General features: G+C 39.0%; 1 protein-coding gene across 1 annotated transcript; it reads left to right on the forward strand.

The window, feature by feature from the left end:
• Positions 1-447: 447 nt before the first annotated feature.
• RAB12 (RAB12, member RAS oncogene family) lies at positions 448-24,326 on the forward strand. The gene is made up of 6 exons (XM_054285133.1): positions 448-706; positions 12,193-12,253; positions 20,015-20,153; positions 20,672-20,761; positions 21,673-21,777; positions 22,058-24,326. The coding sequence occupies exons 1-6, from the start codon at positions 463-465 to the stop codon at positions 22,169-22,171; spliced, it is 753 nt and encodes a 250-aa protein (XP_054141108.1). The 5' UTR covers positions 448-462; the 3' UTR covers positions 22,172-24,326.
• Positions 24,327-24,878: the final 552 nt, after the last annotated feature.

Genomic DNA, 24,878 nt, shown 5'->3' on the forward strand with positions numbered 1-24,878 from the left:
GAGGACGGACACCTCGCCGTCCGGGCAGAGGCAGCTCCAGCTGGGAGCTCGAAGCAAGATCTGGCTGCGAGTCACGCCAGGAGGGGCCGGGGCAAGGCTGAGCCCCTGGGCCACACTTCCCAAGCCGCTCTCGGGGCGCTCAGCGGCCGGGCCGGGCCGGGCCGGGCCGGGCCGGGGCAGGACGGGCGGGCGCTCCCGCTCCCGGCCCTGCGTTGCGGCTCGGCCCGGCCGCGGCTCCGGCGCGGCAGAGGGCGCTGCGCGGGCGGGCGCGGGCCTGGGCGCGCCGCTCCCGGCGGCGGCGGCGCAGTTCCCGTTCCTGTGGCTGTTCCCGTTCCCCTCGGGCAGGGCCGGGCGGCGGCCGCGTCTCGTCCTCGCTGCCCCCTCCTCCCCGTGCCTCGCAGTGGTCGGCGCCGGTGGCGGGGAGGGCGGGGAGTGAGCGCGGCGCCGCCGCATGCATCGCTGATGGAGCCGGGCTCGGGGCTGCCGCAGCGCAGGGCGGGGGGCGGCGGGCTGGACCTCGGGGCGGGCTCGGCGGCGGGGTCGCCGGCGCTCTCGGGGGGGCAGTCCCGCCGCAGGAAGCAGCCGCCGCGCCCGGCCGACTTCAAGCTGCAGGTGATCATCATCGGGTCGCGGGGGGTGGGCAAGACCAGCCTTATGGAGCGATTCACCGACGACACCTTCTGCGAGGCCTGCAAGTCCACCGTGGGTAAGGGAGCTCGTCCTGTCCCGTCCCGTCCCAGGGGAGGGGGCGCTCCTCCCCCCGGTGCTCATGGGCCCGGCCGTGGGAACGCGGGGTCGGTGCGCGGCCGCCCTTCCCGGCCCCTGTCCCGCCTTTCCCCGAGTGCGGGCCCGCTCCCCCCGGCCAGGCATTCCCTCACACACCCTGCCCCGCTCCCGGGCGCGCCGTGGTCCCCGTCCCCTTCCTGCCCAGGGCAGCCGGGTTGGTGTCCCCGGGTGGGTTCCTCGGCCGAGGGAGGCTCAGGGGCTTGGTTGGTGCCAGACTTCAACAGCTCTTCTTGGAAAGCTGGTAGATGTCCTAGTTACCTTTGGGAGTTCTGAGCTCTCCCGTTTCAGCCTTGCTAACGGCAAACAGTGTAAAGAAAAAATTGGGCATGGTTGGTGAAGCAAGTTTTTGTGCTTAAGTCTTAGAGGTTGTGTGGAAGGAGACAAGAATTTCAGGAGCTGAAAAGTTGCAGTGTGTATTTTGTGTACTCTTCCAGTGTATTATTCAAGTACTCTTCCAGACCGCAGTCAGATTAACTCCAGATGGCTGCTATGGCTTCGTGAAGAACCCCCCTGTAATGTTAGATCCGAGGTTAATGTTTTGTTTCTCGAGAACACTGCGTGTTTGGCTCTTTATGCAGCTAACTAGAGAGCAAGCTCTCTAGTTCTGTAGTGTACTCTCTTATTCATGATTTAGTCATCTGTGCATCTCTGAGGTAATTTAATGCCTGCTGTCTTTTAATACACAAGTGTGTAAAGGGAGGAAAACAAGCTAGTTATTCTGCGTTGTTATTAGAGTCCTATCCTTGGAGTTGAACTCTTGAGTGTTGCAGCAAGGTGGTTGTTAAAGTCTGTGTCACTGGAAAGTATGTATGCTTAGCTTAATTGTAGCTTGGAATGTGAGGGAATTTAGGCATCTGATGAAAAGTGATTGTATTGCCTTTTAGAAGCTGAGTTATTACTATCCAAAATTATCTTCCTGTAAACAAAATGATGTGCAGTTACTCATACTTTTGTTTTAATGTGTGTTTTACCAGTTATTTTATTCTTTCTTAGGCTAAGAATCCAGATCTGGTAGTGCAGTTTAGCACTGTTATGTTGAGAAGTTCTTTGGTTTGAAGTTGGCAATTTAACCTTGTAGAAGTTAGAAAGACAGTTTCAGAGGCATTAATACTCTAGGGATGTGTTGTAATGAAGAAATGTTGATGGCTTTTCTAGATGAACAGACTAATTGAATGTATGGTACAACTAAAGTACAATTAATAGAGGAATGTATTCTTTATAAATTCTCCAGGTGTAAACATTGATATTAACTCTCCTGCATTTTGTTTAGGTTGACCCACATTAAGGGTTCCATCAAGTTTGGGCTGCTCTCTGTAACTGGTGTTAGTTTCCTGCTGTGAATCTTGGGAAGTGATGGGAGGTGGTCTAGACCCCGCTCCAGACTTCCAGGCTGGTGCCTTTTCAACAAAACTGATTTCCTAAATAACTGAGACAGTGATTTAAGCAGAGAAGCTTCCTTATTTTAGGGAAGAAACAGGAAATAAGTAGTGATATGCTGCTAGACAGAAGGTTACGTAATGTTTGTTGTACAAAATGTGCCAACATAAAGCAGCATAGGGAAATCAGCTTGTGCCAAAATACATGTAGAAGGACTTGATAGTAATGGCATTCTTTCAAGGTCCTCAGACTAAACTTGAGAGCTGTTGAGATTCCCCCATATATTTTGACTGCTAAATAAAGGAGATTTTCACAGTCAGCACACACTCATTTTTTTCACTAACAAGTAAGAAAAATAACCTCTGCTGTTTACATTTCATATAGATTGAAAATAACCCACACTCCAAAACAACCTGAGTTCAGCCTCTAATACACAGTTGAAATCATAAAGCTCTTACTTTGTCACCACTTAACTGCAGTGGTTTTCAAGAATTTGCAAGTGGAGAATGTGTTTTGAGACATCTGTCAAAGTGCTGTGACTGATCCACTTACATAAACTGAAGATACCTTGAGATTCAATTTGAAAAGGCCATGTAACCAAACAAAAAACTGCATTTTGTTGTATGTACCTTACATTAGCAAAGCTGTAGTTAAAATAGAATGCTAGAATGCATATTTGCTTCCTTATCTTGGTATTTATGGTCTCAGCCTTACTTTCATACCTTTATACTAAAACTTGTGGTTTTATAGGACCAAAAGAACAAGATTTAGCACCTTAAGATTTTGTAAGAAAGCAGAGCCTACTCAGAGGACTTCCTCCAATAGTGGCAGGATTGCAAATGTCCAAAGACCTTTTCTGTCTTCTGCCCCTAAGTGCTGATAACAGTGCCATTTAATTGAACAGTGGAGCATTTCTGCAGAAAAGGGAAGGTGTGGATTCAATTAAGAAAAATACAGTATTTCAATGCTAATTTAAGAAGACTGCATTGCCCAATTGGTAAAGAAAAATCTGTAATGAAAGCACATCAACATGTCTTCAGTCTCAGCTCAGATATGGAACTTCTTTGAAAGTGTTCAAAAATAGCTTGGCAGATTTCACCACATTATTCATAACAGCACACAATGTGCTGTTGATCTAAAATTCTTTTGATGTATTTATTTTGGGCATTATATTAGTTGCATGGAATATTGTGTCTCCTTAAGTCTGCTATTTACATAGCACTGAGAATACCCAATATGCTGAAATATTTACTGATTTTTGAAGAAGTTAAAATTACTCTCGCCATGCCAGTGTCAAATCCCCTGTCTTTCTGTAATGGGATAATAACTTGTTCAGGGGTAATATTGGGTTCATATTAGCTTTGTCAACAAACATAAATCTACACTTCTTTTTTTAAAGTAAAATTTCATTTTCATTTAATGTTTGTTGCCTGCATTATTCACACAGGAGCAGAATCCAAAGCTATCACTTCAAGGTTTTCCAGAATTGACAGTTCAAAAAATATGCACCAAATACGGTGTGAAGAAGAATGATCTTTCCAAGGGTAGTGGATAAATACTCATTGCCACATCTCTAAGAAGATTCAAGCATGGTGGTGAAGAAACAGTGTTTGCCTCTGCTTCTTCCACCCCTTTATCCCACCTCAGCTGGTTCTTATCCTAAAAGAAATACATCCTAATTCAGATCTCCATAGTCATGATGTTAAATTTATATTTTAATATAAATATTTTTAAAGGGACTCTTTTTCATCAGAGTCCCTTTATTAAATATTCAACAGCTTCTGTTCTCTTCCCAGCATCTGTCCAACTGCTGCTCAGTCTCCTGGTTCTAATCCACCAATTCTTAGTTCATCCCTAGTTTCCCTGCTGTATTTCTTCCATGACAGATCTACAGAATTCCTGTACTCAGCAGTATTTCCTGTCAATCTAATTCTTCTGCAGACATTACACTTCTCTCTTGGTTTTATTCTCTGAGCCTGAGGCTCCTGCTCTTGCAAAGGTGGGGCCTTGCACTGACTCACCTCTTAGGATGCTGATTGTCCTGGTCCCTCAAATCAAGTTGGGCTCCTCAGCTTTTCTTTTACCTGCTGGCTCAGAATGTGAAGTCTCTTGAGATCTTGTCTTGTCTTTCAGCTCTTTTCCACCAGGTCTAAAATCATCCCAGGAAAGAGGCCTTGCCCTTGATAATGCCAGTGCAGTTTATGTGCCTTGTGCATTGCTGGCTGTTTTAGCAGCTGTTCATAGGAAACCAAAGTATCACATGTTGTAAACACTGGAGCTTCCTTCTGTCCTCGTTTACAAGCAAAATAATAGTGGAGTTTGTAATGGGAAGGGTTGTTGTGGATCAAGATGGGAATTTAGTGACCTGTGATCTCTTCTGGGCCTGAGGGATCCAGATAAGTGGCATGTAAATGCATTGTGGTGCAAGACTCCTTTGACTTCACAGAAATGCTCTTTGACGTTGTTTCACCTTCATGTGAAATGGTGTGGAAGTCAGAAACTCCTGAGATTTACAGAGGTCCATAGCTTTCCCTTCCAAGTGCTATTTTCCCTATCATTTATTTTTAAAATACCCGTGTCTGTGCAGGATTCCTAGTGTCCATCAAATAAACAATAGCAATAGTAAAAACTTTAGCTTTGTCTTCTATCAGAATGTCTTAAGTCGGGCAACTTCTGTCTTCAGTATATAGACATTTATATTTGGTATACAAATACATACATATATACCTTTTATATGAATGTGTACACATGTTTGGGGTTTCTGTCACAATTCAAACCTGTATTCATTCTCTTTATCCTTGAAAAATGGGGGCTAACAACATAAATGTTCAGTTTCATTCCCATAAGCTTGTCATATAACATAATGATTTTTTCACTTACAATCATCAGACTACTCACTTTTGAGGTATTTGTCATTTTTCAGAACTGCCCACTAAGTTACTCCTTAATATTTTTAGTTATCTAATCAGTATTCTCACAGACACTGTAAACATAGTATGTGGCTTACTAATCATTTGGGGTTTTTTTCAGTAAATCAAAATATGGCTTAAAAATAAATTTGGTAATTTCATGTAATCTGAGATGAAGAAAATCTATATAAAATTTTCAGAAAATCATCCTGAGTCAACTAAAAGAGCATTTCTTTCTTAAATAAACTTGTGTGTGCCTGTGGGCTCTCTGACAAGTATAATTCATTTTAATTTTTCTTTAAACATTTCCCCCTTCAGTAGAATGTCACTGAAAGCTTACTTGGTGTGGGGAGAAGGGAGGAAGAGTAGAAATAGATGTTTCTTAGTTTACCACATCACAAAGTAACAGTGAGATGTTCTTGCTTTAATCAAGAAATAGCTCTTAAAGTGAGAAATTTATGCTGTTATGTTAAAAAAAAGGAAGTTTGGATGAGGGATGAGTAATTCTGTGAGAATTGACTGTTCTTACTTCTGCATATCTAGGGTGTTAATACATCTGGGTTTATGTATTGGCTTTTTGACTAGTGCAGAATAGTGTAAATAAACCATACCAATACCTTATTAATGGCGTGCTGCAGTCTCCTGCCAAACTATAAACAGAGAGGAGCAGGAGGCTGGAAACTCGCAGAGAAAAAGAGTTTTGTCTTACAGAAAACTTTAAGATAATTAGGGAGCATGTATGAACCTCCTTGTTTGTCTTTGGAGGTGCAAAATATGACAGAAGCCTGTGTCCCCTGGGAGCTGCCTTTTACCTTTAGGAGCAGTGTAGTCACTTGTAATGGACAGCATAGAGACTCCAGCAAGTGAAAACACAAAACACCTGGCCAGTTGTTGTTTGCCCCAGATGTGCCAACTAAGTGTATTTTACAGCATTTGGTATAGTCAGCATTGGTTTGCTATGCATAATCATTTGAATCCTCATAATTGAACAAAACTGTAATTTAAAACAGGAAAAGGTAGGTAGATACTATAAATTATTAGGGTTTAGGAATAGGGTTTTGTGGAGGCGTGGGGTTTTTAATTACCAAGGGGTTACAAGAAAGAGTAAATTTGAAGTTGAACTTTGTTTTTTTTTATTTGTAAACTAGATGGTAACTTCAGCTGGTAGAAATATTCAGGCACTGGGTTATGTCAACACTACAGGACTGTCAGATAGCCTTGTAGTCCCTAGCCAGGACATATATGAGAATACACAAATAAAACAACAGGCAGAGTGAAGAGGCCACTTGAATGGTGTCAAATGGGGAGTTAGGTTTGCAGGGAGACTGGAATGCAGCTGTCAGACTCAGTCTCTGCTGTGAACAGCTGAGCGTGTCATTAGCAAAGAAAAAAAATCAAATAGGACCATATGATTCTCAGGGACTTCTGGAAGTTGGTTAGCAACACTTTTACTGCTTATTTCTGCTGATATCCCAAGGAGAGGGAAACTTGATACCCAAAACAAACTGCTTATAGGTTCCACCTTCTAAAAATCTGGGTAGTGTTGCTCATGAAATAACCTCTCTTTTTCCATTCAGTTTTCCCTTCAGGTCAGATAGTTGATGACCTGTAGCTCAGTTTGTTTTTCTGCTTTGCAATCAGAAGTTTGAAAAGAAGTCTTGTTCATGAAGCCACAGAGAGACTTAATCCTTCCAATTTCCTCTCTACCTTATTGTGTTTGCCAGCATTTTGGTACATGCTTTGAGCTTAGTATCCTAAATAGTGTCAAAAGCCTAGGTTTTCTGAAAGGCCCTATGATTTTATTGTCCACAAGAATGTAAAGAAATGATAATTTCCTCCTTTCTCACTGAATTGGGCAGTACCAAGCATCTGAAATGTTATAGAAGCTGTATATTGGACATTCAAAAAGAAATCACTTGACTACATCTTCAACATTTACTCACTGCATGTATATTACACAGAAAAAAAGAAAATTGGTATCTGTTTTGTTCTAGTGTGTAGCCCAGTTGCCAGTTGAGGTATGGGTACACTTTTATTTTAGGCAAGCAGTCTCAAATGTCTGCATGTTAATCGTTCTAGAATTACACGCTTGAAGCTCTGTGGACAACGTACTTTACCTGCCTCTAAAATAATCCCCAAACATACTCATATCTGACTTAGCACTAAATGATTCCAGATCTCTTCTTTGAAATTTTTTTAATTTGTGGCATGCATTTTGAAAGAGGCATTTCCACTTTGGTGTGTTTTAAAAGCTAACTGCTTGCCCTAGAGTTCTATTAAAATGAGACAAAATGGTTTAGGGTATTTTTTCCTGGTAACAGTTTCTGCAACCTCTTCCTGCCCTCCCTATGTGCCTTTTGTTGTTGATTGCTTCCCCCCCTCAAGCAGGATGATAGAAATCAGAAGGCACACTCTTGAGCATCTTTTGATTGACTTTGGCATTTTTGGGATAGATGTAAGTATTTTTTGAGTTACAAACCAGGATATTTTGTAATAAAGATGATTTTTACCTCAAAACTCATGTGATCTCAGTTATCAAATGTAGCATAAGTAAGAATTTTTTTTTTGCATAGTGGTGTCACGTGTCCAGATTCAATAGCCTGTGATAGTCTTCAAATTATATGTCTGTTTTAAGGATTAATTGGTATATAACCTCTGAATTTTTAAACTGATTGTGTTTCTTTAAGCATGGTCTGAATATCTTTCACTGATTGAATTACTTTGATGCAAATCACTAATAGACCTCTGAAAATTGAATCCATTGGAATTGATTTTAGTTAGAGGGGTTTTTTGTGCTCTATTTGCATCTGTTTTCCCAGCTCTTCCATTAACTTTGTTACCAGGAAGTCTTGTCCACTGAAAGGTCATTCTGTGTGCATTAAGCAAAACTGTTTCCACTTTCTTTTTCTGTCTCTCATGAAAGGAAATTAAAGATTGCAAATTTAAACATAAAATGCATAGTAAGAAGTTTCTTCACTATTTTATTTCTAAACAAATACTTTTAGCTTTAAAGAGAAAGGCTGCACCCAGTTGTGTGTATTTCAGTTTACGCTTTAGCAGGTAAGCTCTAGTTCTCTTTGGGGTGAGAAATTAATGTACTGTAGTCAGTTCTGGGCTGGGCTTCATTTTTGTAGGATTTTAGTCTCAAGTTTGAAACAGTCTCAAGTTTGGTTCATTGACAAGAGATGTCATCCTCAGTGATGTGCCCTTATCTAGAGCTTCATTAGTGTGCTTCTATTTTGTCTCTGATCTCTTTCTTTTAAGGCTGTTTAGTTTTGAAAAGAGTGCAGACAGGTTGTTTGGCTGTGTGTTTAATATACTTTTAAACCCTTCTGTCCCAGTAGCACTTTGTTTTTCCTGGAGGAGGCATAGCTTCAGTTGAGCCCATGTTGTAATAGATGTTCTTTGCACAAAGTCAATTTTTCATCCAAAGTTCACGTGCTACTAACAACCATGGTTCACATTAAATAAAATATCGAAAATCCTTAACTTAGGTTTCACACAGCAGGTTAGTGTTGCTGCCCTTAATGCCATGTTTCACATGTATCTAGCCTGTGGGGAGAGGAGAAATGCTCCTTTGCAGTTTTAAGTTGTAGGGCAAGCTTAATTAATTTACCTTCAAATGCCTAAATAATTGCAAAATAAGAAACCAAATCCAGAGACTGAGATCTGTATTTTTGTGCCTTTTTCATTCATTTTTGTGGGATATTTGTTTGGACTGCTGAAAAAGGCCTTTCCAGTGAAAAATGAGGATCAAAATGACATCCGAAGTGACATCCAAAACACATACAAATTTAATCTGTAAAATCCATAAAAAGAGAGGTGGCGATTTGAATTTACTTGTTGTCTGAGTGTAATAATTTTAGAAAATTATTGATTGCCTGTTGTCCATGCAAGCCTGGTATATAGAGACAAGGCTGACGTTTTAATGGGAGGGGAGATTGTAATAAGCTTTTTGGCTCCCCTTTCATCACTGTGGCCTGGCAAATGGCATGCTTCAGTATGGTCATAAGCACATGCACTTGTCACATTTCCTGGCATGTGTGTATTTTGTTTTTCACTGACAATAAGGCCAGCAGCCTTTAAATTCAAGCTAGGTAGCATGCAAACCACTGATAGCTTGCTGGTATTGTAGCAGCTAAAGAGAGCTTTTTAAAATCCTTTTTATAAGATATGTTATTCAGATTCAATGTAGTTGTCAAGAGTAATTTTTGATTCTTCTGTTTTATTGAGCTATATATAAAACCATGCCAGAGTAATTGCATGGACAGCAAAACTTTTCATTTAGGTATTTCCATTAACATATGTCGAACTAAATAATTTCTTTCATTGACCTTTTTCTTAACTCATTGCAATATTTGAAATTGAAAGGGAAAACAAATTATTGTGTTGTTGTTTTAATTGAATTACTAATTTGTATGTAAACTCAAAGCACTGGCTTTGGCAGTCTATGGTGAAACAGGCTAATGAAACCTGACAGGCTTAGGAATTTGTTTCTTCGTGTGCAAAAGGAAAGCTGCCAGATTTTTTTCCTTCAGTATTGGCAGACATGAAGCTTTTGCTATTGTGTTGATGCTTGCAGAGCATTACTAATTATAAAAAAGTAATTGAGCAACCTTTGAAGAGTTCTGGCACTCTGTCTGACTTAAGTGTTAAATGATTCAAACAATTCTATAGAAGATCCTGTCTGCTTTTCCAGAAGTGTTACTTGTTTGTATCATTCCTTGCAAAATTTCACCATAGGGAAATATTTCATGGTATGACTTCAAGATGATTAATAGAAAGATCTGCCTTTAAACTAAGAATGCTGTTGACATATTATTTATTTTGAAACCATCTCTTTAATATGTAGTCTTTTTTCTACTTCATGTTATTAATATATTGGACCTTCTAATCCCAGGAAGTCCCATTTGAAAATGTGGTTTATTACAACAGTTGGATTTTTCTCTCCATAGTTAATTATTTTCATTTTTAAAAATATAACAAAAGCTTTTTGGTTTTTTGTTTGTATAAGATAGCAGTGGTTTGTATAAATCACTTCTACAAAAACAAAAATATTTTTGCTTTTAACACTCAGGATCAGAGATGATTTAGACTTTTTTTAACAACAAATGAATGGCAGATTATATAGTATGTTCTGTATGACAGAATGGCAGGATTGGGAATTGGGACTGAGATGTGTGGGCAGTTATATTCAAACTTCCTTGAGGACAGGAGAGGTTGAGGCAAGTAATTACAGTTACTTAAGTTCTATCTTGCAGACAAAGCTGTGACTATTAAGACAATTGCATTTTATAGTTTAAATGCATTTATATCGAGAAAAGGCTTAAAACAGTAGAAATGGATGTGTTTCTTTAAAAAATAATATTATTAGCATAGAATTACAAGAATTCTCATTTCACACGTGTTGGATACTAGAACATAGCTGGATCACTTCTCTTCTGCTTTTACACCAAGACAGTCACTTTTAAGAAGTGTACAAAAAGACTTCTTGGAGTTGAGATGAATAAATTATTTGAAATTTTAATAATTTGAATATATTTATCAATTTGCATGTGAATACTTGAAATTTGCCATTAAAGGTTTTGACTGTTTAGTGCAAATCAGTTTAACACAGTAACTCATGGGGTTTGAAAGAGATACATGTTTGTAAGTGAAGTACAGGCATCATGTCCTGAATATCTCTCCAAGAACTGGTGATTAAGTGTGCTAGAAACTGTTAAGGACATGGAGAATGAGGACAAATGTCATGGTGTGATGACCATTACTTTTATCAATATGCAATGTGCAACTGCAGGCTGTTAGAGGGGATATTTGTTTAGAAGAATGAAGGTCAGTGATCCTTCCATTTATTTAATCTGTCTGAAAAATGTCCACCTGCTCTGCAAACTAAAAATATGGACATAATGGCCATGTTCAGTCCCTTCTGTTACAGTTTAAATTCAGTCTCAATTCTTAATATCAGCAGGGGCACTCAGCTTTTACCAAGGGTAGTCCTTGGGAAAATGTGTTGGCTTTGTTAGAGAAAATAAAAACTATTTTTCCTCTTCAGTTTCATCCCTGTTCTTAGTTTACAGTTGCATTTGAAATGGCACAAGTGTTTCCAACACATTATGCTTCTACACTTCTGGATGAGTTTTAAGTGTACAGGTCTGAACCGTGTTCTCATGTCTTTTTATTTCTCCCTTTTTGATTTAGCTCTGTTGGGAGGGATGATGTGTAGAAGGATGAACTGAAGCAAAAATTTTCTTACAAATGTATCCTAAAATGAACAGGTTCACAATCTGCAAATCTGTGATATTCTAGGACATTTATTCTCTGATACATTTTTGTAGTTAAGGTGGTAATCTTTTGTGTCTAGGTATTGTTTGACCACAGTATGTCTTATGTGTTGCTAACCAGCATTATTTTTTTATAAAAGCTAAATCTTTCTGTATAACAAAGTCTTTATGGTTCTATCTTTGATATTTAGCTTGCATTCAAAATGTGCCTGGAGTTTTGAGATGATGAATAAAAGTACCATACAGGTATAAAATAAATTTTTAAAGTCAAATACCCTCTTTTAATGTAAGAAGTTTGCTAATAAATATTTGCAGGACTTAATAATGACAGTCTTGACAAACTTCTTCATAAACCAACCTCAATTCCAGCACTTTATTACTTTACAGATGCTAAGCATCCATCCTGGAGGCCAGGCCTATATTGTTCCTGCTTCACAAACAGCAGAACTGTTGTGGAGGGATGGGTTCTGCTCCATGCCTCCAGGGCATCTGTGCCAGTTGGAAGTAGAACAGGCTTGTCCTTGACAGTCGAGGTGAATAGGAGAGAAACAATCATACTGTGCCTGTTGTTTTACTGTTGTGCTGGATTTACCTGCTGCTGGAAGTTTTGCACAAAGGGGAAGGTTTATGTTGTGATGCTGCCACATGGCTCACAGGCTGTTTAGTGGTTGTCAAATCCCCATGGTGTTCTTGAGTTGACCGTAGTGGTGCAAACCCTTCTGCTTGTTCACACTGTTACAAGTTGATCTAAAAAAAAAAACTTATAAAAAAGAATAATTGCACCCTCATTACTTTTGCTTCTTATTCCTCCTTTTCTGTTTACTGTATTTTATTTATAGGTGTTGATTTTAAAATCAAAACAGTAGAGCTAAGAGGAAAGAAAATTAGATTACAAATCTGGTAAGTAAAACAAACATGCAACCAGCAGTATGTTTTAATTTTTATGTTCTAGCATGAATTAATATGCTTGTCTAATACTACTATTAACTGTTATAAGCTGGTTTAGCTCTTACCCTATTACTTCTCTCCTCCATTCCCACAAGACTTAAACCAAACCAAATAGCTCTTAGATTTTTTTGAGTGTAAAAGGAGAAGAAGGAGAGATAAAGTTAGAAGTAGGGCATGAATGTAATTACTGAAATATTAATGCATCACAGAGGCCTTGAGCCCCTTTTCCTGGAAGAATGACATCACCTACATAAGAAATAGGAGTTCTACAAACAACAAAAGTTGACTGTGTTAAATAGACACTAGAGAAAGTATATTTTGTTTTCTTTATTTTTCTGGACTGATTAAAACTGACCTTCATTGTAACAGCAATTATAAAGCAACTGTGAAGTATTTTCTAAACTGTTTTTCTGAAACGTGGTATAGGCAGTGCTGTTTCTTTGACACTGTTTTTAAATTACTTCAAAGGGAAGGGCATTCAGGACTGAAGTAAATCATATCCACGCTAAACAGCATGGAAAAATAAAGTAATCCCATGCAAATAAGGCTATACCTTTACTGGTACTGATGTCCTACTAGAGAAAGCCCAATGTCTGGGATAAACTCTTCCTTTCTGCAGTAGGCTACATGATTTCTGGTAATGGTTCTCCATGTTAGTGATTAATAATGTTTTGATTGCTTAGAAGTTGTTGAGCTAAACAGCCCTTTGTTTTGCAGAGTAGTAAAATACATAAACATAATTATGAGAGAATAAACCAGCTATGTTCTATACATTAATCTTACATACTACTATGTAGAAGCTTAGCTTTGGTTTATTAACAGTGTGTGATGCATAATTAGCATTGTAGTTAAACTGTTTAAACTGCTAACAATCCATAGAGGGGGGAAATCTCTAAATATTCTTTTTATTACACTTTTGGGATATTCTGGTAGTTTTTCATTCTTAACTACATGGATGCAGTGAATTCAGTGTACTAACTCCTCTTGGCAGGTCACCATCAATTCTGTCTGTCACACCATGTGTCTGTCTTGCTTCCCTCTGAGTTAACTGCTGCTCATCTTTGGTCTCATCCGTCACCTAACACTTGAATGTTAGTGGCATGTCTTCATTCATCTGTCCCTGTTTGGAAACCTGTGACCACAAGGCTGGCAGTTGAGCCAGCAATTGTTAGCCAGGGTCTGCTGGAGCTGACAGAGGTAACAAAAAATCCTGATGTGGAGATGCTAATGTATACCTAATATGCATTCTTACTGTGAAATGTACTAAGCTTGTAAAAACAATTCTTGTTTTGAATAAATATATTATAGGAGTAAAAATTTTTGGAAAAGAGATGTTTAAACCATTATTTTCCACATATTGAGAATATGCTAGTAGGATATAGGACACTTTAAAAATTGAATTTAAAAGTTGATAGGTTGTTAAGATGTGATAATTACTCCTATGGGAAGCCTTACTAAAGTGGCAAGGAAAACACAATGTAAAGAAATAATATTTTAAAATACTATAAAATTCATGAACATGACAGCCTGCTCTTAAGTGTCACTTTCTCTTCAACAGTGGCTGTTAAAATATTGTTTTTAATCTTTAAAACTGCCTTGGCATGCTTCCAGGTTTTTTAGAAAAGCAATTAGATAAGCATGACTTTTGCTAATTAATTCTGAATTCTGTTGTGCATGTTGTTGGGCCTGCCTATAAACTCTTACTATCACAGAATCATTTATGTTTCAAAAGACCCTTAAGATCAATGAGTCCAACCATTAACCCAGTGCTGCTGAGTCCACCACTAAACCCTGTCCCCAAGGGTCATGTCTGCTAAGGTGGCACAACCACTGCCCTGGGCAGCCTGTTGCAGTGCTTGACAGTCCTTTTGGTGAAGAGATTTTTATTCCTAAGAGCCAATATAAACCTCCCCTAGTGGAAGGTTTGTTGCTAGCCTGTTTCCTCTTGTCCTGTTCCCTGTTACTTGGGCAGAGGCCAACCCCCACCCAGCTACAGCCACCTTTCAAGGAATTGTAGAGAGTGACAAAATCTCTCCCCTGAGCCTCCTCTTCTCCAGGCTAAACACCCTCAGCTCCTTCTTGTACCTCCAGTTGTTGGGTTGAAGAGGAAGGCAGTTTACCAAGTCAAACACTTGGAAGTTTAGAAATGCAGACTTCAATTGTATGGCTGATCATAAGTCAGTCTCCTTTCATACCTACACAATGACAGAATTTAGGCTTCCTCATAGTTCCTGGTAGTGTTACAGGCTCCTGGTACTGTTATCTACACTGATTGCAGTAACTTTACTACAAAAAGACATGTTTTGTTCAGTGAACAGATAATTTTTGAAGTTCACACTTATCTGTTCTCTTAAAATGACAAAAGTTACATTTCAAAGCATGAAAATTTGCTTATTTTTTTTAGTAATCTGATGATTCTACTTCTAGAGTCAAACAAGAATAGTTTTTAAAAAGTTTACTTTGGTGTTTTTATGGTCACTTGACCTGTCTCTCCCCTAACCACTGTCAGCAGAGTGTCTTCCACAAAGCCCTACCACTTGAGATTATCAAAAGATACATTGAAACAGTACAGGGTTGAATATTTCAAGCTGTTAGGTGTGTAAGACATCCTTTTGAAAGCAGCTTTCACACCTGCTGCTGTTAGGAGAGTAGAATACAGAAGGACTTGTCTCCTGTGTTCCTTTCATAATGAGGAGCTGTGCCCTGAGGATCACAGAGGCATCTGCTCTCACCTCTAGCTTCCTGTCTGTTCCCTGCTTCCCTTATTTCCCCGACTTCCAGTCAGGAAACAACCTTCTACTCCTTAGATGATGCAATGATAGAGCTTCACTGAGGACACAGGGTAGTATTCACCTTTTCTGTGCCACCTGGACGAGTTAGTAGTGCCCCTTGGGTTGCCAGAAGTGTTAGAGTACAGTAAATCAGCTTCTGCCTTGCAGTTCTAGGCTGACAGAAGCTCCCTTGTCCTGTGAGAAGCGGTAATACCTGCATGCAGCTCAAGTCATGAGGTAGAGTAACCAGAACTACTGGATAGTGTAAGTGTCCAGGTAAATCCAAGCGTCTGTGAATCAGTGCTTCTTCAAAGCTGGAAAAGTGGATCAAATAGATAATAGGAGCCCCTCAGTGATGCTTTGAAGCAGGACAGGAAGGTGTGTGACTGTGCCCTCTCAGTGAGTAATCCGGGCAGTCGCTGACACAAGCAGTGACACAGTGACTCCCAGCTTCCCTCTGAAAGGAAGGAGCTGGCTGTGGGAAGCAGGGCTGCCCTGGACTGCACCCAGTTCCTCCCTAGCCAAGGGACTAGGCTCTACAGGCTTAATGCTCAAGGTAGCCAGCGACCGGGGAACAAAACAAGCTTCATTTGCTTCTGAAGGTGTTCTAAACCGGTGCATTCTCATTCAAAATTCACATTCTGCCTGCTCTGTTTTCTCAGAGACAGTTGTCTTGGAATGTACCTGTTCTAGAATATATAAGAATGTTGTTTCTTTGGTTCAGTACCTCTGAAATTTTAAATATATTTATGGTTTATGGGGCCAAAAAAAAAATGTTTGACAAGTAGAATTAACCTCTACAATTACCTTAAAGCATTTTTTGAAATACTGCCTCTAGGTTCCATAGAAGCATAGAGCATGTGAAAATGTTAAATTAATGTTAAGTTTTTATGTAAGTTTCAAAATATTTTCAGTTCTGTTGCCACTTTATGCTGCCACTCATAACAAATAAATTTAACTATAGAGCCAGAGACAGTTTTGAGTCTGTCCATGTGTTTGTTTCAACTGGTTTGGATAGACACAGAGAACATTTATGTAAAAAAGAAATTATCCAGAGATATTTTAATTAAAATTAACTGTATTTGTATTGTGTTTTATGCAGTCTGCCATAGAACATGACAAGTCAACAGTTGAAAATGGGCTTTGTGTGATTTTTTAATTTGCTTTTGTTTGTTGTATGTTTGTATTTTTGGAGTGCTGTCTAGTTTCTGTTTGGGAAGCCAAAAACAGTCAAGCCATGGGATTCTCTAATTGCAGATTATAGCTGGTTGAGGAGTCATACACTGTATGTTTCTGATTACAGATTAGAAAGACAAATGCTTTTCATTTTGAAAACTTTCTTGGAAAAAAATCAACAGAAGAAGACTACTTTTAGCATTAAAAAAAAAGAAGTAATCTGATGGGGTTTTTTTTTCAGTTATGCCAAGTGTTTGTTTAAGTTGTAGTAACTTATTTGAACTTCTGGAGTTTATTTAATTGGAATTAATTCAGCTCCCTTCTGCTATTGTGTTGATTCTGACCAGAGCAAATAAAGAACTAGTAGCACTTAGTATCACTCATGAAAGTCATGAGTGTTAAACAGTGGTCATCTTTTCTTCCAGTTTTCCACTAGCGCTTCAGTAGCTATCCTTACTAAAATACTCCAACTGCAGGAGTATGATACGTCCATGAAAATAGTATAGCAAAAATAATTGCTCCAGCCCTGCACATTAGAAGAAGGCATTTGAAGCTGGATGTGCTTTTTATGTTAGCTCTGCATTAGGGGTGATCATTTTTTCTCAACACTGGAAGAATTTGCAGCACATTTTCATGAAAAATATGATGGCACCTAGTAGAAGAAAAGATTTTCCATGTTAAAGATCACCTTGATACTCAAACTGCAGTTTACTTAGGTAGCCTGGGGTTGCATTTTAATCTTACCTATTGTGGAAATAGTTTTCTAAATAGCTTTCACCTTACAGTTTGAAGACTAATACAACGTGAGGGTAATGTTAGAGACAGCAAATTCAGCTTACTTTCTTCCACTTTCCAAAGGAAATAAGGGTTCAGAATATCATGCTCATAGACACCTGCTGACTGGTTTCATTTCCACCTGCTGCAGGAGGAGAGGTGAAGTGTGGGGGAGTCAGTGACTTCAAGCAAGGCGAAGAGAGTCAGCCATAATCCACAGGAATTGGCATGACCAGGTGACAGTCAGGGGTCATCTGGCCTTTTATTGTAGGCAGTGGGCAGCCAGGCTGTCCATGGGTGTTCTGAACTGACCACAGCATGTGGTGTGTCCCAAACAGCCAGCAAGCCAGACTTCAGGTTGTCACATGTGGGTGAAGGACCTACACAAACAGGAGCACAGGGTGGAGCAGCCTAGGAATGCTGTAAACTTTTAAAGAGCCTGAGGGTGTTGTGGAGAGAGGAGAAGCTGATAGCTCCAGGTGGACTTGGAGACAGAGCACTCAGCAGGGCTGGGGAAGTGTGGGGTTGGAGATAGCTGGAGTGGGAGAGTTTTGTAATGTTGCATAGCTCTTCTCTTAATGGCCTTCTTATCCAGTGCGCTGCTGACTGCCTTCAGGGAGGGTAGTGGGACATTAGTGTTTTTATAATGTATGTGCTCAGTGATCTGGTACCCTGATGGAGTTGCTAAAGGTCCTTAGCACTCACCTGAAGGCACAGACAGGTGACTCTGAAATGCCATCTTTATTTCTGTTTTCCACTAGGGGCACAGAAAAAAGGGAAAAGACTGGCCAGCAAAACAAACTGACAAAACTAAAAAGCAACTTTTCCCACTACTCTGAACAAAGACAGAATTGGTCTGTTCTCCCACATGAATATACCCTTCCACCTGCCATGTAGTTATTTATGCTCAGATGATGGAACTTAAGGTCCCCCACCCTAATACACTTCATCAGTAGGCTGGATTAGCAACAGATGATACAGGCTGCTCTGTGAGGTCATAATTCTGAGTTCTGTTCTTAAGCACTAGAGCAATGTTATCCATATGTGGAAAATCAACGGTTCATACTAAAATTACTAATTTTTAACAGACTGAACATCCAAAGGACCTTCCAAAAAATGAATCTGACCATAACAAAGAAGTAATGGAAAAGAATGTGGAGTTACTTGCTCTGAGTAATATTATATATATATATATATATATATAATTTCAGCTGCCAGAACTTGTATTGCTTTACAAAAAATGCCTCATTAGTGAAAAGAAAACAACCAATTAACCATCTAAAACTGGTTTGCAATATTACTGGTGCTTGACCTTTATGAAACAAACTGCCTATTTTCATTTTCTGTAGGGTCCCAGAGGTTTATATGAATGTAATTCTGAAGTTCTGAGAGTGGGATTTGAATAAAATAAATACAAAGTTCTGAGAGTGGGATTTGAATAAAAATAAAGCAAAAATGGACGCAATAGGAATTTGTTCTTCTCTGCCCTGTGTTGCAGTGTCACTGGCTTGCAGTGAAGTATAAGTCATTATTTTCCCACAGGCTATGAAGCAGAGGTTGCAAATCTTTTTCTAGTGGACTCTGCTTTACTTTGTAAAATCACTAGCAAATATTTGTTGCTATCAAGTACACTTGTGGCAATTTCAGGGGCAAGTTAAATACTTTACTTTGAAACTTGCTTGAAATTCCTAAAGATTTTATGCAAAGTAAGATAGGTTTGTGGTAATATATTCTATTGCTTGTGCATAGAACCTTAAAGGTGTTAAATCTTCAGGACAATCAATGTGGCATTTTGTAAACATGACCTTTTTTTTTTTTTTTTTTGTAACAAGTGTTTCAGGTCTCCATTGTTAATCTCATTCCCAAATTCATTCTCCTCCTCCTTTTGTTTAAAATGTGACTGTTGAAGAGGATTAATTTTGAAGTTTTGAGTCCCAACACACATGCACACAGTTTTCCTCCCTCTACTCTTAAGTTTGATCCATCTTTTGACTTGTTCTAACTTTGAAATTCCAAAATTATCCATTGGCTTTGGGGACTGAATTCAAGCAGCAAATGCTCGATCACTTTGGAGCACCATATAACCTACTTTCCAGTTGAGATGCCAGTCACATTTTAAGACTTAGGATATGCACCAGCTATTTTTTTAGTATAACTGCCAAAACCCCTCCCTAGGGAGGCTTGATGATGTGATTAAAAGCAGTTCTGAAGTTTTCATGGTTCAGTAAAAAGCAACTCTTCTGTCTCATCTACTTTGGAACAGAAGCCATGGCTAGTGTGGTGACTTAGTGTCGTTGCTGGAAATTATTCTCCAGTGTGAATGCACCCTGTCTGAAATACCTGCAATGAGCACAGAAGTGTTACTTGCACACATCAGATAAGTAGATGTAAGTGTGTAAGCCAGGTCTCTAGTGCAAAAGTTGTACCACTTAGTGATTGCTCACTCTTGTGAGCAATTCGCTTCTGTGCCAGGAGGTTTTGCAGTAGTTTTAGAACCGTGGCTGAATTGCTGTGGTTGATCCAAAAAGAGTTTGAAAGCTCAAAGGATACTGATCAGTGCATTGATCATTTTATAGTTGGGTGTGTGGATGTGTTTAATAAATATGTATCTATTTTTTTCTCTATTTTTTTCATTTTTTCAGGGCTGTTAAAAAACCCAACCAAAAGTCCACAAAACACACAACAAACCCCAAAAACACAAAACCAGCTTTATCTCCTGATACATTTTAATTGGATAGCTTCACTCTCACACACATATAGAAATGTTTGGTGGCCTTTCCTGATGAAGTTAGTATGGGATAAATAGTTTTAATATGAATAAGTTTTATGATTGAAAGTACTGCTCCATTTTTTTCCTGAAATTCACAGATATGGTAGGAAATGTAGTGTCTCTAATGAATGTGAGAGTGTTGTTATTAAAATGTGAACAAAGTTATTCTGTACTTTGCAAATTGGTGAAATATTTGTGCCACTGTTTGCTGCTGCTTCTTAGGGACACAGCAGGTCAGGAGAGATTCAACAGCATTACCTCAGCTTATTACAGAAGTGCCAAGGGAATTATTTTGGTGTATGATATCACCAAGAAGGAAACATTTGACGATTTACCAAAATGGATGAAAATGATTGATAAGGTATGCCTTATGTTTTTCTTTTTATATGCTTTTTTTTAACAAGGATTTTTTTTTCCCCTTCAGAGAAATTTACAGCATGGGTTTAGGATCAATAAACTACTGTCAGATAGTTTGCACTGATTACTTTTAGTCAGGATTTAACATTGATGTGTTTTGCTTGCAAAATGGTTGTCCATTCCTGCTTTCTTGAACTAGAATTGTCCCAGTTAGAAGTGTCAGTGAAAATCTGTAGCATTGCTCATTTACCTTTGCAGTGGGGGGAGGGGGGTTTGTTTCCTGTCTGTGAAATAAGGTCATTGTGTTCATTCTTAGATAAACCAGAGCAGCTAGTTTAAACTAGAGCAGCAGTTTTAAAAATGAAATTTAAAAATGGAAATTTTTTGAAATAATGTTTGGGAAGAACATTTACCTATAAACTCTATTAGTGTGGTAATGGAATTGCCCTTTTTTTGTATTGTGTTTGCATTACAAAATCTTATGTTTCTAGGTGTAGATAATTAGAAATGTTTTAATTGCAGTATGCTTCAGAAGATGCAGAGCTTCTATTAGTTGGAAATAAACTGGACTGTGAAGTTGATCGAGAGATTTCTCGGCAGCAGGGAGAGAAGGTAAGGACAGGTCTAGAGGCAAAGCTGTTGTGGCATTGCTGATGATGGTTTGTGGCTACTCTTGTTCAGACTGCCGGATGCAGGAGGCTTATGGAGAGTGGTGGTGGTGGTCTCAAAATCCATGTGATGATTGTAAGTGTTCCTGCTGGAGTTGTGTGTCTTTGGTCTAAAAAAAGAGTAAGCTGCAAGTCAGCTTCCACTGTACCAGTGGTGTAGGACATACTCCTTTCTGGGCTCTGAAAGAAGGCGTAGTGAAGATTTGAAGCAAAAATGGAGATCTCTAGTCAGGAAATCTTTGTGAGCCTTCTTTCAGATGTTTGCTTCTCAGTACTATTTTTGGACAGGCAGTAGCCCTGCTTTGATTATTGGCTCACCTTTGTTTTCATGTTCCTTTTGTTCTCTTGCAACCCCAAAAGTGTTAAGGAAGCTAGCAAGAGAGTATGTTTGTAGTGTGATACTCAGCATTGTCTTGACCAGAATTATGTCAGTATGGGCGTACACAAACATTTGGAAGTGAAGGTTTATTCCAGATTTTTTCGAGTCTTGCATCTGTACTTCCCTTTTCTACATTTTGAATAATAAAATTGAGATTAGCTGTTCTGAGAAGTTCTTCCCTTTTGGCAGTCTGCAGCAGTACGTGTCAACTGAACACATGAATTAAGTCTGGAAAAATGCAGAGTACTTTTCTAAGAAACCTATTTTAAGCAAAAATTAGCTATATGTTGCTATATGCAGCTATATTTTCTCTACCATGCAGATTCAGGATTATTAATTAAATTAGATTTCTATCTCAGATTTGGGGAAAGTTGCATGTTTGGGGGTTTTTTAAGGTTTTATGAGGAGGATATATTTGTTATCTGTCGCTGTTTGCACGTATCTTCATGGAGTTATTTTATTTTCTCTCTCATCAGTTTGCACAGCAAATAACTGGGATGCGGTTCTGTGAAGCAAGTGCCAAGGATAACTTTAATGTGGATGAAATATTTCTAAAACTTGTTGATGACATTCTGAAAAAGGTAAAATACTCAGGTGGTAGTATTCCTCTGGTCACACAAATGGTCAGTGTTTAAATAATGACTGCACATGCTTGGGAGAACAGAGAGCAAGTACACATTGTTAGGTGAAATTTTTGGATAATCGTAGTGGGCATGATGCAGATCACACACTGCTGACCACTGCATTTCACTAATAAGACCCAAAAGACCCTGAAATTGAGGCTTTGGCTGTCAGTGAACTCTTGAAATGAGTTCTTTCTCTGCAGATCACTGTTTACAGGTGATTTTTCTTTTCTTTAAGATGCCACTGGATGTTATAAGAAATGAGTTGTCCAACAGTATCCTGTCCCTGCAACCAGAGCCAGAAATCCCACCAGAACTGCCTCCTCCAAGGCCACATGTCCGTTGCTGTTGACTTTTTACTTTCTCCAGAGTGAAAAATATGAGCAGGAGGGTAAAGAAAGTATCTGTACTACTCTGCACTACAATCATTTGGCAGTTTCTCGTTGCACTTTGTTATTCGAGTCAGAGCTACACACTAACTTGTAAATATGCAAATATGCAATCCTATGTAGGATTCAACTATAACATTTAATTATTACCCCTCTCCCTCACAATGATGTTTCGTTCATTGCCCCAGTGTTATAAATACTGTACAGTCGGTGGGGGTTTGCCACACATCCAGTTGGGGAGGAGGAGAAATGAAATCTATACCTATTCTTGACCTATAAATGTTGTAATAGTTCTTTGTTATTATAAACAGGCAGGCAGAAGCTCTTCTGGTATGAAGATAAGTATATGGTGCTTTGCTAACTATTTTAAAGACAAATTTTTTAAAAACAGAGGACTTTATGTACAAAGCTTCCATAATCAGCATTATGTTTCCTTTTAATATAGTGAGAACATTTTTGGCTGTAGCATCCTCTGCTGACTGGATTTATTGAAAAGCTAAGTTTAATTTTTGGCAGTCTTTTATTTATTTTGTTGAATGCTGCACCCTTTCTTTGTGTACTGAGACATCACACCTGGTGCAGATCTAAGATTGCACTTTGAAAAAACATATATAATTTTCTGCATAAACATAAATTTGGTTACAAGAATCATTAAGTTTCAATAAAAGAATGGAGATATATCAAGCTCTAAAAGAAGGTATAAAAAAGCAATGCTGCTGTCCTAGACAAATTCTTGAGAAAAAAAAAATTAAGATGATACATTTTCCTGTGTTAAGGAATATATATGTGTATTTTTGTCTGGACATCTGTAGGGATGGGGGAAGGGAACCTAAGGTAAAATTATTTTCTTTCCTAATGGTGGAAATTATTCCCATCAAGCAAATACTGTGTTAGGATTTTGTCTGATAATGAACTTGTGAATTATATCTTTGGTATATCTTTTATTAAATGCACTGTTTAGTTTAGCTGTGGTAAATCAGTAGATACATATTTGAATAACTTGGTGTGTCCTGAATGTTGTGGTATTGAAAAACATTGTGGTCTTTCTAAACTAATGAAGTGCAAATAAAATTTTGTATTTATGAATGACAGTGGAACTGCACCTGTTATTAGAATGGCAAGTATCAAGTGATGGGTAAAAGGTAGAATCTGGAATATGGAGCAACACTTGTGTTAATTTTGTTATGATTTAATTTTCTGTTTGACAGTTCTTTAGGTGTAGTGGGAAGAGCAGCAGACATTAGTTGTTCACCTTGGCCACTGCCCTGTTGGGAGAGCAGCTGATGACCTGGCCCAGCTGATACCTTCAAATAGCATGTGACTGCTTGTCATGCTGCCTTAGCAGGTGGTCGCCAGACTATTAGTTACACTGACAACACAAGTATGAACCAGTCTTTTTCACACTACAGCTTCTCTACTTCGCGTTCTCTGGTGCTGGAACCCATTTTGTCACCTTGGCCACTCTTCTAGCCAGAACTGGCACTGAACACTAAAGTATACCACTGACTTAAACAGATTCTCTCTGTTTTATGGGAGAAAAAAGACACAATAAACTGCTAACACACACCAAAAAAAAGCCCTTATTTCACTGAATAAGCTCTGACATTCTGAATTCAATGCCATGCAGGCCTGTAGCACACCTGGATTTCTACTGAAAAACTAAGGAAAGCATGGTTGATATTTGTGCTTATGTCTTCTGCCACCTTGTGCCTAAACAGTTCGCTTTTTAAAATAGTAAACTTACAGTTTACTATCCTATTGGTAAGATAAAATGAATTTCTAAAGCACTTCTCTAGGAGTTCAGATGATACTGTGGGCAATAGCAAGGAAGGGAAAATTATGGAAAGTGGGTTTTAACTTGACAACCATTTTATTTTAGCGGATTTGTTTTTATTTGTACTTAGAAATTTGTGATTTTTTTTCCTGCAGTTTTTGAATTTAATAAAAATCAAGAAATTTGACTTAGATAAACTTTCTTTTTGTAATTCTGTGCTGTTTGTATATAGGCAGATTGGGATCTCAGTCTCTTGTACCAAAAATTAAAAACTATTGCATTTAAGAAGGACATATTTACTTGAGTGCTTGAATGTGTGTTATTATTCATTGGAAATCATAAAACCAGGAAACCTGTTTGCTTTCTATCCATTATACTATGAAGAGGGTTTTGTCTCCTGATTTTATCTCTACAGCTTTTATATTAATCAAAACCAGTTTATTTATGCCCTTGCTCCACCCAGCAGCGATTAGTGGTGGGATATGGGAAGAGGGGAGGAGGGAAAAAAAGTTATCCATGCTGCTTCCTTGTCTCATGGAAGTTCAGCAGTCAGCCCAACCTATGTTTTCATCTAATGATGGACCATTTGAATGGTCTGCACAACCCTCAAGGATCACAGGATGGAAAAAAAAGGGCGAGATGAGCACTGCCGCAACTGTGTTTCCACAACACTGTTCTTTAGGAGCCCTGGTTAGAGGGGGGCCATTCCCACTCTTCAGGGAGTGTGTGGGGAATGTTTCCTTCTAACACTGAGCCTAAAAAGCTTTTTACACTTAACTCATCAGGTGCTGTGAGGTCCTGTAGTCCCTGGCAAGTTCTTCACGGTGGTCAAAATAAATGTGTGAGCTTGGCAAGCATAAATCACAGGAGTGTCAGCTGCTCTGAAATAGTGGGGG

Source organism: Melozone crissalis, unplaced genomic scaffold, assembly GCF_028551555.1.
Source record: "Melozone crissalis strain CALT ecotype California unplaced genomic scaffold, PUWL_Pcris_2 ptg000042l_1, whole genome shotgun sequence".
Lineage (NCBI taxonomy): Eukaryota > Metazoa > Chordata > Aves > Passeriformes > Passerellidae > Melozone > Melozone crissalis.

What these genes read in the sequence shown, in the direction of transcription:
- RAB12 (XM_054285133.1), top strand. Translation starts at nt 463, where the DNA reads ATGGAGCCGGGCTCGGGGCTGCCGCAGCGCAGGGCGGGGGGCGGCGGG. An exon ending in AAAATTAGATTACAAATCTG is followed by an intron (nt 12,254 to 20,014) that starts GTAAGTAAAACA and finishes GCTGCTTCTTAG; the next exon opens with GGACACAGCAGGTCAGGAGA. An exon ending in CTCGGCAGCAGGGAGAGAAG is followed by an intron (nt 20,762 to 21,672) that starts GTAAGGACAGGT and finishes CTCTCTCATCAG; the next exon opens with TTTGCACAGCAAATAACTGG.